The 15,987-nt window shown below is 52.1% G+C and overlaps 1 protein-coding gene across 5 annotated transcripts in view; it reads left to right on the top strand.

Annotated features, from left to right (window-relative positions):
• The window catches only part of MAN1C1 (mannosidase alpha class 1C member 1), a 169,576-nt gene that overhangs the window by 147,636 nt on the left and 5,953 nt on the right, over nt 1–15,987 (top strand). For 4 of the 5 annotated variants that reach the window (XM_064363495.1, XM_012439973.3, XM_064363496.1 and 1 more), the window contains exons 7-9: nt 3,111–3,204; nt 8,817–8,932; nt 15,204–15,423. In XM_064363495.1, the coding sequence (XP_064219565.1) occupies nt 3,111–3,204; nt 8,817–8,932; nt 15,204–15,423 (430 nt within the window). The remainder of the gene's footprint in view (nt 1–3,110; nt 3,205–8,816; nt 8,933–15,203; nt 15,424–15,987) is intronic. The other variant, XM_064363498.1, reaches the window with a different exon arrangement.

Below are 15,987 nucleotides of genomic sequence, written 5' to 3' on the forward strand. Positions count from 1 at the left end.
AAATTAGCCCAAATTCTAGAAGTGCCCACACCCTCTGAGGGAGCTCGTTTAGCCTGCTTCACTGCTCACCACCAGGACAGTCAAGAGTAACTCAGGTACAAGCACATTCCTGTCCCCGTAATGGACTTCATTAACATGAATGGATATGAAATCTGATGTGGCACAGCCAAGTGCTGTCTCCTGGAAAGGAAGGTCTGACTGCAGAAAGGCGGCTCTCAGGCACTCCTGGCGCCGTACACACGTAACTACCAACATGAGACAGTGTGGTCCCAAGGGCCTTTCTCTCCCAAGGGGTCTTGGGCTGGATAGGATGTGCTGAGTAGGATTTAACCACTGTCGGAGAGCAGGCACTGTGGATAAAGCCCTCCTGAATTCCACTTCTCACTTTCATAGCCCCAAAGGTTGCAAATCCAGCCTCTTCCTGCTCCAGCTGGGGCAGCCTCTGCTCCATGGTGACTGCCCTGATCTGTATTGGCCCAGTGCTGCCCTGTGTAGGGCAGGAATATGTATGGTTTGTGTTGTCAGACAGACCTCATTCATGTCCTGGCTCTGCCACTTAAGGACCAGGTGGCCATCAGCAAGTCACCAAACCTCTCTGAGATTCAGGTTTCTTATCTGTTTTACTGAGATAATACCTCGTCCGTGATGAGGGTTGGAGATAATGTGTATAATGGATCTGACTCAAAGGAACCGAAAAAGGTTAACAGTTGTTATTGCTTTTTGTAGTTATTTTCATTAAAACCCTTAAATGCCTATTAGGGCATGGGGTTATTCAGAAGCCCAAGCCTCTCACATGAAATGATTCCAGGGTATCAGATAAAATAACATATTACTAGACTGGGCCATTTGAAACTGCTAATAGTTGACCTTTTTTGATTACCTTATATACTTACTGTTTTTTAAATGGCCAGAATACTTAAGTATTCTGAATACTTAATTAGCAACACTTAGCACTAAACAGTTTTCAAGAATACAATACATTGTTATGAACTACAGTCATCATGTCTTATACAATAGAGCTCTTGAACTTATTCCTCCTGACTGAAATGTTACATCCTTCTATCAGCAGCGCCCCAACCCTTGGTAACCACCATTCTACTCTCTACTTCTATCAGTTTAACTTTATTACATTCCACATATAAGTGAGATAATCAAGTATTTGTCTTTCTGCCTGTTTCACTTAACTAGACAAGTGTCCTCAGGGTTCATACATGATGCAAGTGACAGGCTTTCTTTCTTTTTTAAGGTTGAATTATATTCCATTGTGTATACCACATTTTTCTTTCTTTGTGTGTGTGTGTGTGTGGTTTTTTTGTTTTTAAGAGGCAGGGTCTCACTCTGTTGCCAGGCTAAAGTGCAGTGGCACAATTATAGCTCACTGCAGCCTCAATCTCGCTCTCAAACGATCCTCCCACCTCAGCCTCTTGAGTAGCTAGGACTACAAGAATGTGCCATCACAGCCAGCTAATTTTTGTATATTTTGTAGAGACAGGGTTTTACCATGTTATGCAGGCTGGTCTCAAACCCCAGGGTTCAAGCAGTCTGCCCAACTCAGCCTCCCAAAGTGCTGGGATTACAGGAGTGAACCACCGTGTCCAGCCTATGCTATACCATATTTTGTTTTCTTTCCTTCGTTTTTTTTTTTTGTTTGTTTGAGACAGAGTCCAGGCTGGAGTGCAATGGTGCCATCTCTGCTCACTGCAACCTCTGACTCCCAGGTTCAAGCAGTGCTCTTGCCTCTGCCTCCCAGGTAGCTGAGATTATAGGCCTATTCCACCAGGCCCAGCTAATTTTTGTATTTTTAGTAGAGATGGGGTTTCACTATGTTGCCACGCCTGGTCTCAAACTCCGGGCCTCAAGTGATCCACCTCCCTTGGCCTCCCAAAGTGCTGGGATTACAATGTGAGCCACCATGCCTGGCTATACCACATTTTCTTTATTCATTCATCTGCTGATGGACACTTAGGTTGATTCCACATCTTGGCTATTTGAATAATGCTGCATTGAACACAGTAATGTAGATAATCTCTTCAACATACTGATGTCATTTCCTTTGGATATATACCAAATAGTAGGATTGATGGATTTGACTATTTTTGACATATTAACAAGGCAATTTTACCTAAAGCTAACAAATGAGCTGCTGTCACTTAACCCCATCTTTAAAAGAACTCTCCCTAGGCCAGGCACAATGGCTCATGCCTATAATCCCAGCACTTTGGGAGGCCGAGGCCGGTGGATCACTTGAGGTCAAGAGATCGAGACCGGCCTGGCCAACATGGCAAAACCCCATCTCTACTAAAAATACAAAAATTAGCTGGGCGTGGTGATGCATACCTGCAGTCTTGGCTACTCAGGAGGTTGAGACAGGAGAATCACTTGAACCCCGGAGGCCAAGGTTGCAGTGAGCTGAGATTGCACCACCGCAGCAGTGAGCTGAGATGCACCACCACACTCCAGCCTGGGTGACTGAGTGAGACTCTGTCTCAAAAGAAAAAAAAAAAAGTCAGGAGTTTAAGACTAGCTTGGCCAACATGGTGAAACCACGTCTTTACTAAAAATACAAAAATTAGCTGGGCATGGTGGCACAGGCCTATAATATCCTCTATTCGGGAGGCTGAGACACGAGCATTGCTTGAACCTGGGAGGCAGAGGTTGCAATGAGCTGCCGAGATCATGCCACTACTCTCCAACCTGAGTGACAGAGCGAGACTCTGTCTCAGAAAAAAAAAAAAAAGACCCCCCTCCCCAAAAGAACCTCTCAAAAAGGATCCCTAAAGCAGCAAGCAGTGAAGACATGTTGAGAGTGGGGTGGGGTAGGAATCGGCCAGACACTCTGGTTCTGGGGTGAGACTGTTCGGGCACCAGGCAGAGCAGTCAATGGAGAGACAATGGATCAGGCCCTGCCACACCCTGCCCGTGGCACCAGGGCAAGGCCATGTCACCACCCCTGTGTTGGAGCCTACAGGCCGTTGGGCAGCTCTCCTTTCCTGCCTCCTTGAAAGGTTTCCTCCCTGCATCAGAACCAGCTGCCTCCCATCTTCAGCAGGCTGGATGCAGTTGGCTTCTTGGGAAACATGAAGACTCACCTGGTGTCCGTTTCTTGGCAGGTCAGGAACATCCGCAAGGTCCTCAGGAACATTGAAAAGCCCTTTGGCCTCTACCCCAACTTCCTCAGCCCAGTGAGTGGGAACTGGGTGCAACGTGAGTACAGCGACACCGCTGCCTCTCCTTTGGCGAGGTCCTGCCCAGGCTTCCTAGGAAGACCCCGCCAGGCCCCCAGGCTGAGAGAGGATGTGTTTATCAGAGCCACACAGCCGGCAAGGCATTGGCTCAGTGCTCCTGGACACCACCTGCCTTCACACACGTCCTGGGGGCTTGCCCGTGGTTGTCTGCTGCTGTTGTGCTGGATGTGATGGCTGCTGTTTACTGAAGCCTGCCCTGCGCACTCCTCACCCTTCCTTCTCCCGCCCTGTCAGTGCCACGGCCTTCCATCTCTTACACTGCTGCGGGAGCCTCCTGCATTATACCCCAGGCTCATGGGAAGGTCCCAGGTGGAGTCGTCCATTATAGAAGTGGCTCCAAGAGAAGCCAGGCATCCTTTCCCAGCCCCTTTGATCAGGTTCCCCACTTCCAACTTTAATTTTTTTTTTTTTGAGATAGAGTCGCTCTGTTGCCCAGGCTGGAGTGCAGTGGCACAGTTGTGGCTCAGTGCAACCTCTGCCTCCCAGGTTCAAGAGATTCTCCTGCCTCAGCCTCCCAAGTAGCTGGGACTACAGGTGTGTGCCACCATGCCTAGCTAATTTTTTGTATTTTTAGTAGAGGCGGGGCTTCACCATGTTGGCCAGGCTGGTCTTGAACTCCTGACCTCAAATGATCCACTCACTTCGGTCTCCCAAAGTGCTGGGGTTATAGGCTTAAGCCACCACTCCCAGCCCCAACTTTAATTAAAAAAAAAAAAAAAAAAAACTATACACCAATGTAGAAGTAAATCACTAATTCACAAATACAGCCGTGACTCGTGCCTGTAATCCAAGTGCTTTGGGAGGCCGAGACAGGCGAATCACAAGGTTGAGAGTTCGAGACCAGCCTAGCCAACATAATGAAACCCTGTCTCTACTAAAAATACAAAAATTAGCCAGGTGTGGTGGCATGTGTCTGTAGTCCCAGCTACTTGAGAGGCTGAGGCAGGAGAATTGCTTGAACCCAGGAGGTGGAGGTTGCAGTGAGCCAAGACTGCACCATTGCACTCCAGCCTAGGAGACAGAGGGAGAATCCGTCTCAAAAAGAAAAAAAAAAAAAAAAACATGAATTCACCTATGCATCTTAGACCTACAAGAATCAGTCCCGGAGTTTTCAGTTGTTCTCTGTTCAGAGACTTGTTTCTTAGCCAGATAATAACCAGTCACCCATGGAACATCATTCACAAGCCACCAGCCCCACCCACTGCAACAGAAATGGGTTTGGGGGTCACTTACGTGTGAGAGTGTGGACAGGTCCTGCAGGCTCCTGGAATGTGTATGCCTGTTGAGAAGCCCAGCTTTGGGAAGCAGAGGCAGGCCCTGGTCACATGGCCATGGTCAGCCAGAATTGGCAGTGACAGGTTCCATGGGGCCTCCCAAGACCTGCCAGAGCACATCCAGTGCTGTGTGCAAACAAGGACCCTTTCCCTTTCCCCTGCCTTCAACCCAACTGTTGTGACATCAGCAAGGGCTCAGAGGCAGAACAGATATGAGTCTAACGACTGCATGGCTTAGCGGGGAATTCACTGTATCTCTTTGAACCTTGGTTTCCTGTCCTGCAAAATGAGAGAAGAGAGTGAGATGCATTCTTTGTATGCCATGGAGGGGCGTAGGAAGAATGGTCAAAGGCTGCAGGAAACACATTTCACTTCCATCCTCCAAAGATGATGCGGGTTGTCCCAAGAGGGCGCAATGCAAGCGGGGCCTAGAGAGGAGGCACTGGGGGCACTGTGGCGAAGCAGCTGAGACCTTTCCCTCCAACCCGAGCCTCCCCCAGAAAACCCCACCCAGCAGTCTCCCCAGTGATCACCTCACCCCAAGTGGCCTCCTGTAAAAATCACTTACAGAAATGCAAATTATTTTTAACCAAAACACACCGCCAAATCCAAGAGTACAGGGCGGGCGGCCGGGGGGAGGTGGGGAATGAAGGCTTGAATTGCAGATTGTGGGCACGGGAAGAGGCAGTTCGATAACAGTTACTGGCTTTAATTGCAAGACCTGACTGGGTAAGGAGATAAACCCCTCTGCTGGGCCGAGCTGCTCCAGGGCAAGGCAGCAGAACCCATGAAAAGGGCTGAGAGGAGTGTGGGCTTCCAGCTAAACAGTTACCTTGGCAAATTATGAGGGAGTCCCTGCTGGGAAGCATAATTTTCTTCTCTGGCTGTGCCAGGGGCTGCAGGTCAAAGTCAGTCACATATGGGAAATTGTTTCCTATTAATAAAATACGAGCCCTCGGCCCGCTAAAGAGCAGAGGGGGTTCTAACGCCCGACTGGCCCAAATGTCTGCCTTCTTCCTCCCCTGGCCTTGGTGCCTGGGGTCATCCCAGGTTTGCTGTGGTTTTTTTGTTGGTTTTTTTTTGGTGCACATGTATTCTTTTATCACATGATAGCATTACCACCTTGCATAAGCTTAAGTACATGCACGTCACTTTCTCTTCTTGAATCTTCAGAACAAGCCTGAAGGCAGGACAGGCAGGGACTGTGTAGCCCATTTGCAACCACAGAAATTGCAGCCTAGAGAGGCGGAGGAGGAATTAGGACTGTGTCTCAGCTACCCAGGCCTCTGCTTTCACCGGCTTCCCACTCCTCCTGGAAACCAAGCTTCCAGGGCAACAGGGGAGCCCCAAGACCATCCTGCTGACTTCACACCCAGGATAAATTCACCAGGCTCCCGATGGCACCCAACGCAGATGAGACTACCCTGAGGCCGACCCGCTGAGAGCTGTGGGAGGGGGGTCACCAGCCCCTTAGTGCGGCGCCTGAGTAACTTGTCCTCCTTGTCCACTGCCTGAATCCCACACTTTCTTCTGTGGGAGGGAAGTGGCAAGTCCAGACCTCCCTGGCAGATACAGGAGCGTGAGCTGCAGCCTGGCAGCTTCCCCAGCATCAGGTCGGCTGATTTCCAGGCTTATGGCTTAGCCTCCTGCTGCCAGGTGTGACGAGCACATTGGTACAGTCAGGAAGCAGCAGAGCCCGACTCTGCTTTGGGGTTCATGGACACCAGCTCATGCACCCTTCATGCACTACAGAGGGGAGACAGGCCCAGAGTGGGCAGGGGTGCGCCCTGAGCTAATGCAGAGCCACATCTTCTCCTATGCCTGTGCTTCTCCCAGCCCCTCTCAGTGTTGGGAAAGACCACACTCATACACACACACACACACACAAAACACACTACATACACACACCATCCACACACACACAACACTACACACACACCACCCACACTCCCTCCCACACACATACACACAACACACTACACACACACCACCCACACTCCCTCCCATACACACAACATACTACACACACACCTACTACCCACACTCCCCAAACACATCCACAGACCCATACCCCTCAGTGCGCACACACACACACCACACACATTCATTTACCACACATACACACCCACACACACACAAACAGTAAAGCAGTGGGACCCTCACATGTGAGATGTCCATGCAAGTGCCCCCGAGAGGCAGCCACATCTCCGCACTCTGGACTCTAATGACCTGGTTCCAAGGAAGCTTCGTCACGCACACAATCCGCCACCTCATCATTGTGTCTCAACTCCTTGGCTTGGCATTCGAGGCCCTTCCCGGCACGGCTCAAGTCTTCCTGCCCAGCATAGCTCAAGCCTCCCTTCCTTTCACCCGCTCAGCACTCCCTGGGCATCCCTGTGCGCCTCGTAGTTACCGGGCACAGAGCAGAAATTGCATGCTGTCCCTACCCACAAACAGCCCACGTGCTAGTGAGGTAGGCAGACCTGTACGCAGGCACTCACCACACACCTAGTGGGCACCCGATGGCCAGGCGAGCCCACCACCCAAGGGGAGCACTGCCGCGAGGGCTTCAAATGGTGCCTGGCCTTGTTTCACTAAATCCCCCCGCCTCCCTGTGAGGAGAGACCCTGAGCAGGCTTGTGAGAACGCCTGAGCCCCTGTGTGGGGAACGAAGTGGGGAGGGCGTGCCACACAGGTGACAGTGCCCGTAGCTGCCGTGCCTGTGACAGGACTGGAGAAGGTCTCTGAGCAGAGGCCTGGAAGCCAGTTTGACTTCCAGCCTCCCCTGGCCCCTCCTCTGCAACAGACCTGCCCCTCCTTGCATGCCGGGCCTGGCTCAGCGCTCCCCTTCTGTGGGGCACCTAGGAAGGAGAGAGGTGCCACGTCTCTCTTCCCTCCACACCAGAGCACGGCCCAGCCCACCCTGGCCCCTTCCAGCTCCTCCCCAAAGCGCGTGCTTCATCTTATACGTTCCAATTTTTGCAGATGCTGGTCGGTTCTGGAACCCTTGCTGGGCCAGGACTTATTTATGGATCAGGGCTGGAGGGGGCCGGAAGGGCAGTGTACCATGTGGCTGGCCTCCTCTCGACCCCGCTTCCTGGGTCCCATCTGCTTTCGCCCTGTCTTTTGGTCCTTTGGGCCTCACACTTGTCTGTCTGTCTCTGCGAGTCTCTGTCTTACTCTCGGGTTGACTGTGTACAGCTGTGGAAGTGAGGCTCTGCCCTTCACCAGCTTGCCGGCCTTGGACAAGCCATTTAGGCTCAGTTGCCGTTCTCCCATCTGGGAAATGGAGTCGATAGCGCCTACCTTGCCTGGTGCCTGGGAAGATGAAGTTATAAATAATACAGTGAGGCTACTGGCCCACAATAAATGGTAGCTGTCGGCATGTTCTCTCTCTCTTTCTGTCCCCCCGCCCACCCTCAATGTTCCCTCTCCCTCTCTTTCTGCCCCCTTCTCCTGCTGAGGAGTTGAAAACACTCTGCCCATTCCCCCCCCACCCCGCCTTTGGTCCACCCCCGTTTTCTTTCTGTCTCTCTGCTTTAAGTGAATCAGAACACAGAGCTGGTTTGTTCTTTCTTAAATCTATCAAATGCCTTTACATTTCCCCATTGTTAATTTTCAAAGCCTGGGAATGAAGTGTTTTCTGTCTTGCTTCTGCGGTGAAGTGTTCCTCGGGCAACCCGTGTTCCTCCTCGGGCAGCCCTGGGTGGAGATAGCTCAGAGTTCCACCACAGCCTGTGAGGCCTCGCTCCTGGGCTGGCCCACCATCAGCAGGCAGAGGCCACCGGGCCAGAGAGGGGGTGTTCCGGCTCAATTTTTCCCTCCCCCACTCCTTAGAACTCCATTTATCCCAATTTGCTAAATTTAAACTCAGTTTTTCCAGAGTGGCTCCTTACTTGAGGGCTTGGCCAGCTAAATGAAGGCTCTTCCTCCTCTTTCCCGTGGCCTTTTATGAAGCTGCCTAGCATTAATTATCACGTTTGTCACTGGGTAATAAAAATCTCTGAACTCCCTGCCACCAGATTATCTTTGTAAAGAAATGCAACTCATTTACGGTTAATAACCAGAGGCCCCGCATCCCCAGCCTGCTAAGGCGAGTGATTTATAGCACCCGCCGGATGAGCCCGTGCACTTTTCCACGGGACAGTCCGTGGTCCAGGTTCAGCAGCTGCTGGCGAGATGCCCGCTTCCCACCCGTTTAGGCACGGGGCCCCTGAGGCCAGGTGGGCGTGCAAGGCACTGCCCTGTGAGAGCCGGCGGTAGATGGAGATAACGTATTGTCCTCTTCCCCTCACAGACCACGTCTCGGTTGGAGGACTCGGGGACAGTTTTTATGAATATTTGATCAAATCCTGGTTGATGTCGGGCAAGACAGATATGGAGGCTAAAAATATGTACTACGAAGCCTTGGAGGTAAGACAAGCACTGCATTATTCACGGGAAGCTGGTCAACAGCCCCCGGCTCTCTCACAGGCCCCTGAGTGCTGGGGGGCTGCGGGGCCAGTTGGGCCGAGGCTTGCTCCCACCCCCTGCAGTTAAGTGGTGAGAAGATTGACAGGACCGTCCCCTCCCAGCCAGGCGTTTTACACCCCTGTGGACCCTCCCGAATGCTCTAAGATTGAGACTGGTTTAGATGCAAAACCCAAGCTCAGGGAGGTAAAGTCATTTGTCCAAGTTCTCATAAGAAGTGACCCTTAGTCTGATTCAGAAACCACCACCTGCTTGCTGTCTGTGCTTCAGATGATGTATCAGAGTGCAGCCAGACTATGGGCTGGCACCTGCAAGGGTGGCTGCCAGAGTGAGACCCTTAGCCGTGTCTTCCTTGCGTGACAGAGGTGACATGAGAAGTATGTCCAAGCTGGAAGAGGCCTCCTTCAGTGGAGCATCCAATTTTGCTCTTTCTATTTATGTGGATGGAAACCAAGGCCCAGAGAGGGGAAGGCCCTTGCCCAAAGCCACACAGCACAGAGCTGGCCGAGCTGGCACCACTGCTGGTCTGTCCGTGGGGTATGGAATGAATGAGGGCTGGAAGGCTGAGGTGAGTCCCTCCAAACAGGAGAGGCCAGGACAGAAGAGGGAGTCAGCTAGTCTGAGCTGCTGGGAAGAGGGCTAGACCAGGACAGAAGAGGGAATCAGCTAGCCTGAGCCACTGGGAAGAGGGTTAGAGAACCCCACTGCTCAACAGACACCTCGGAGCTCAACTAAGGAAAAGGCACTGAGTGGACTCTGGGCCTCAGTTTCCCCATAAAGCAAGTTTAGCAAGTTGGATCTACTCTGCCACCACCTGGGTCTACATTACCTCCTTATGTCCTTTAAACTGGCTTCCCCTCTGCTTTGCACTCTGAATGATCTGTGGGGAAGAAAAGCCAGACGAGCTGGACACACACATCCCTCTCCTCTCTGGCTTCCCTTAGCACCTGTAATAAACCCGACTCCTCTCCTTTACCCACCGGGTCCGCCTTCCCTGGGCCCTGCTGATCACCCTGACTTCATGCCTGCCTCTTTGCCCTGTGCTCTCTGGGCTCTGGGCACCACTCTTCCTGCTCTTCCTCAGATACCCCAGGTGATTCCCACCTCAGGTCCTTTGCACTTGCTACCCCCTCTGCCTGGAATTTCGTTCCAATGTCTGGGTCCCACTCACTAATCAACTCTCAAGTCAAATGCCACTGAAACTACCATTCCCAGCCTATCACATTCCCAGGCTTATTCTCTTCACCTTCATCAGCCTCTAAAATTATCACAGGCACAGATTTGTTTACTTCTTCATTGTCTGTCTTCCCCAAATAGAATGTGAGTTATCTGGGATCAGAGATCTTGTCTGCTCTTAAAACTGCCTGGCACATAGCAGGCACATGGTAACTGTTTTGCAAACAAATGAATGAATGAATGAATGAATGAATGCTGAAAGGATGGATGGAGGGAAGGATGGGTGAGTAGACAGATGAGTGCGTGGATGGGTGGGTGGGTGTGGACAGATGGATGGATGTTTAGATGGTCTCTACCCTCTGATCACAGGAATCTGGCCAGGAATGGTGGTGCTTAAAAGACACACATTGACATGGACTGGTAGAGCTCAGGACCCTTTAAACTGTAGGCTGAGCAATGAGTTTTCCCTGCCCAGCTCCCTGCCACAAGACCTCAGTCATGAAGCAGCTTCTGGGACTCCAGTCCCATCTCAGTCTGAGTCTCAGCCTTGTTCACTCCTGGCTTTGGCTGAGCTCAGACCAGAGCCCGTCAGAGAATTCGTGTGCAGCTGGTGGCGGTGGTGGCCGGAGCCTGCTGCCCAGAGGCCCTTTATGCCTTCCCTTGCAGAGTAAACATGAAGTTAATGAGCAGCCAGACTCCCTGCCCTCAGGGCACACTGTAGTTGAGGCTTCTAGGGAAGAAATGGCCATGAATTATTTAAGGAAACTCCGGAGCACTTGATTTTATAGGGGAGAACTTTGAATAGAAGAGGCTTTGCTGTCTGCATTTGATCTCCCCAGTGAAGAGCTTGGAGTGTCTGTGACCCTGGGTGAAAGCTGGGCCTCTGGCAAGTTTGGGGTTTTGAAGAATGTTCTGGTGGTTCTCAACCTTGTTGGCATGTTAAAATCACCTAGGGAGCTGCAAAGTCCTGATGTCCAGACTGCACCCCTGACTCAGAACCTCTGGGCCCCAGCCGGGGCCACACATAAACCTTGGGATTTCCATGTATAGCCAGGGCTGGGAACCACTGAGCAAAGACCTGCATCCCTGCCTGCACCTTAGCATCACCTGGGGAGCTTTAAAAATCCCATGCCTAGCCTCACCCCAGGCTAATTAAATCCCAATCCAAGCTTTTTAAAAAGTTTCTTCCACAATTCTGTTGTGCAGCGGGGGTCAGAAACCACCAGGTTAGACCAGTGTCCAGCTGGGGTGGGCACGGGAGGGTCAGACAGATCGGACTGGGCACACCCCTGAGTGTCACCGCAGGAGAAAAACAAGAACAGGGAGAGCTTCGGTCACTTGGGGCTTCTCTGGACCAGTGCGTGAAGTACCTCATCGTCTTTAGCCCCCATCTTACAAATGATGAAACTGAGGGGATAGAAAGGCCCAAGGTCCACACAGCAACAAGTGTCAGAGCCAGGACACAAACACGGGTCTGACTCCAGATCCAGTGGGCTGGCCCTCACCTACTGGCGGCCAAATCGCAGAGGGGCCTGGCTTGCCTGAAACCCCTCCTGCGAGTGCTCAGATGGGGGGCTCCTGCAGGCAGCAAAGGAAGGAACAGCCAGCATCAGGTGCTGAGCCAGCCTTCGAATATCCTCTCCTTTAGTCCTCACAACCAGTCCAGGAATTGTTATTCCCATTTTGTAGATGAGCAAAGTGACTCTTTAGAAAACTGAAATGTCGCCAAAGTCATCTAGCTCTTAAATTGCAGAGCTGAGATTCAGACCCAGGCCCCTCACTACTCGGGACTCAGTGCCTACAGGTTACCCCTGCTCCACAAGGAACGGTACAAACATTTTTGTTAATATATTTCAAAAGCAAGCCCCGGCTTGTGCCCCACTTAGCTCCTTGCACTGCCTCTTGCTGCGATGTTAACCTTTACCAGTCGTCTGCCAGCCTGCACTGTCTTGTGTTTTGCTCGGAGTTTGAGAAAGCCTTGTTTTTTATCTTTGCATCTGCGTGTCTCAGTTGTGTCTTCTAAGAGGTACTGGTTTATAATTTCCTCTTGACTGCAGTTGCTTAGCTTGGGGCCAACCCCAAATGGAAATAACCTGAGGGAGACGGTCTGGCAGGTGCAGGTGCCACCTCCGGTGCGTGGCATCCTGAGGTCTCCCTCACATGTCTATGTTCTCTCCCAAAGCGTTGACAACTGATGACTCTGACCCAGGTTTCTGAGCCTTGACACTCCTCCCCTGCATGACATGCTTAGCGATGCCAAGCAGCCTCCGGGGACTTGGCTCTGCCCGGGAGCCAGGCCGGGCCCAGAGCAGACCACCCCCTCCCCCACAGCCCGGCTGCTTTGCAGGTGCCCTCAGCACTCCCCCATGTGGAGCAGGTGAGCTGGCATGTCACATCATGAGCACTTCCCCATCTGCCACTCAATGTGGGTCCTGCAGCCAGCTCACAGCCCTGGGCCCTGACAGGAGAGAAAAAAGGAAAAAACAGACCCAGGAGTGAACGAATGTTTTGTGAGCATCTTCTGTGTGTCCAGCACTGGTTGGAGGCTGCTGGTGGTGTCTTCTGTTGTCACATGGCACTCAGAGTCTGGGAGAGACAGATATGCAACAGAAACATACACCAAGTAGGAATGGCACCATGTAGAAAGGTGATGGGACCATAGGTAACGGGAGTGACAGTCCTGCTTTAAATTGGGGCATCCTCTCCAAGGAAGTGACATTCTGGAGGAGGTGGAGTTAGCAGAGTCAGGGCTGGAGCATCAGCCAAGCCCCGAAGGAGGAAGAAAAATGGAGCCTTCAAGAATGTCACCTTTGCAGAGACATTCCCTGACCTCACTCTGCAAAGTAGGGCACTGCCCCTGTCCCAATTTTTTTTTTTTGAGACAGAGTCTCACTCTTGCCCAGGGCGGAGTGCAGTAGCGCAGTCTCGGCTCACTGCAACCTCTGCCTCCTAGATTCAAATGATTCTCCCACCTCAGCCTCCCAGGTAGCTGGGACTATAGGTACATACTACCATGCCCAGCTAATTTTTATATATTTAGTAGAGATGGGTTTTTGCCATGTTGCCAGGATAGTTTCAAACTACTAGGCTCAAGTGATCCATCTGCTTCAGCCTTCCGAAGTGTTGGGATTACAGGCGTGAACCACTGTGTCCAGCGCCCACCCCCTGCCAATTTTTTAATCTTATCCTCTCACTTTGTTTTATTCAAAATGCTGATCACAAATTGTACCTCTCAGCCAGTTGTGGTGGCTCACGCCTGTAATCCCAGCACTTTGGGAGGCCAAGGCAGGTGGATCATCTGAGGTCAGGAGTTCAAGACCAGCCTGGTCAACACAGTGAAACCCCGTCTCTACTAAAAATACAAAAATTAGCTGGGGGTGGTGATACATGCCTGTAATCCCAGCTACTTGGGAGACTCAGGCATGAGAATGGCTTGAACCTGAGAGGCAGAGTTTGCAGTGAACCAAGACTGTGCCACCACACTCCAACCTGGGAGGGAGAGTGAGACTGTGTCTCAAAACAAAACAAATTGCCCCTCTCATGTATATTTGGTTTTGTTGGAAATTCTCTGCACTAATGGGTGAGCTCCCCGAGGCAGGGTCCAGGCTTCTCTCCAGCACACCTGTAGCCCCAGCACCCAGCACAGCGCTGACACCAAGGAAATTAGTGGCTCAGGAAAGATGAAGCCAGGAGGGTGCATGAGTGAAAGGAGCCAGTGTGTGATGTAGGGGGAGAAGGGAGGGCAGGAGACGGACTGCAGAGGAATCCTAGGAGCCAGTAATTACTGGGGACTCTCTATCTGCTGGAAAATATGCCAAGCCCTGCAGACATGTCTCATTTAATTCTCACAACCCTAAGAGGCAGTTAATGCTCTTCTCCCAAGTTTACACATAAGGAAACTGAGGTACAGAGAGAACATGCAACCTGCCCAGTATCACGCAGCACGGAACTGGTGGAGATGAGATTTGAACCTGACGAGTCTGTGCCCAAGAGCCACGTCCATAGCGTCAGGTCCACCCTCAGGGTCCAGATCATGGAGTCTTGGAGGCCCCTCTAGACTTTCACATAAGAGCACTTGGAAACCACTGAAGGTTCTAAGCAGGCAGGTGATATGATCCAGTTCGTTAATTGCCAAGTTCAGAGACCCCCTGAAGAGTAGATTGGAGGGGTGAGAGTGGAGGCAGAGGCCTGGCAAGGGCCCCAGAGGACCCCAGCCATGGACCAGGTCCCACCAGCCCATGGAGTCTGGCTGGAGGCTGTGTGAGCAGCCTCCTCCCGCCCCCTCTTGTGTCCAGGGCTCCTGGGGCCGACAGCAGTCTGACACTCTCCCACCCCCAACATCCCAGAGTTTACAGCAGCATCACCTCTCTTCCCACCAAAAGGCATGGCCGTCGGGTAGTGGAAGAAGCAGAGCTCTGGACATTGTGGGGTCTTGTTTCTAGGCTGGCGTGGCTGGGTGACCTGGGGCAAGCTGCCCCCGCCCCCGTTTATCTGTGTTGGATGCTACTGCCCAGGTGCCTGGCTTGCTATAGGCATTAAATGAGGAAACGTGACAAAATACCCGTAGAGAGCAGCTCTTCGCTTTCTGCAGGAAACTGATAAGAATAGATGGACATTCTTCCCATAAATATGCACATCCACAAAAAAGTGTTGGGTACAGTTTTAGGGGCCTGGACCCCTGAAATCCATCCACAGGCCCCTGGGCTTCCAGTTAAGATCAGAGGACATAATGGAGGACATATTTTAAAAATAAAAACTTTTAATGTTTTTTAAAACGTAGAAGATTTTAAAGGCTGTGTGAGAGACTTGCCCTGGGGAGCTGCCCTGAGTCTGAGCCTCCTAGCGAGTAGCAGCCCCTCCTGTGGCCCTGGCAGGCGTCTTGGCCAGCAGAGATCATTGGACCTCCTCTGCTTGGGATGGAGGGCTTGGCAGAGCTGCCCTTGCTACTGTCTCCAAAATGTTCATTTTCCGTCCTTTCCCCTCTTCTCTGTGCCCTCCCATGCCCCTTCTCCCTGCCCAATCCCCACCTTGCTCCCAGGCGATAGAGACCTACTTGCTGAATGTCTCTCCCGGGGGGCTGACCTACATTGCTGAGTGGCGAGGGGGGATTCTGGACCACAAGATGGGGCACCTGGCCTGTTTCTCCGGGGGCATGATCGCCCTCGGCGCTGAGGATGCCAAGGAAGAAAAGAGGGCCCACTACCGAGAGCTCGCAGCCCAGATCACCAAGACGTGCCACGAGTCATACGCCCGCTCAGGTAACCCTGCAAGGGGAAGGGGCAGCAGGAAAGACTGAGGCTAGACACCAGGAAAGACCAGCAGCAGTGAGCGAAGGAAGCACATGGCCTTAGGGAAGCTACCCCTTGGAAGTTAGGTGGAATTTGAGAGATGTGCTGTCCAGGCTCCGAGACTGTCCCCTGAATGAATGGAAAACTAGTAGGGGCACGGTAAACGCTTTGCATGTGCCCAGCGCTCTTCCGCCCTTGACACACACCATCACTGAACCTCACCACACAGATGAGGAAACTGAGGCTCAGAGGTGACTTGGCCAAGGTCCCTTGAGGGGGACACAGAGTAAAGGATCCTCCAGCCCCTGAGGGGGGTGACTTCCTGAGCCCAACACGTGTCCCACCCTGAGTCCCTTACCTTCCAATGTGCCTCTGCCTTTTCCCCAGCACCCGCCTTAGAGTGGGTCTCACTGCCTCCTACTGCCACCTGTTTAGTCGGCCTCTTTAACCCATGACCACCGGAAAGCCTGAGAGCTTGGTCCTCCCCACCCACTACTCACTACTGAATTGTCAGATGCTAGAGTCAGAGATCAC

The sequence above is a fragment of the Aotus nancymaae genome, unplaced genomic scaffold (assembly GCF_030222135.1).
Source record: "Aotus nancymaae isolate 86718 unplaced genomic scaffold, 86718_ANA_hifiasm-v0.15.2.pri h1tg000053l, whole genome shotgun sequence".
Classification (NCBI taxonomy): Eukaryota; Metazoa; Chordata; class Mammalia; order Primates; family Aotidae; genus Aotus; species Aotus nancymaae.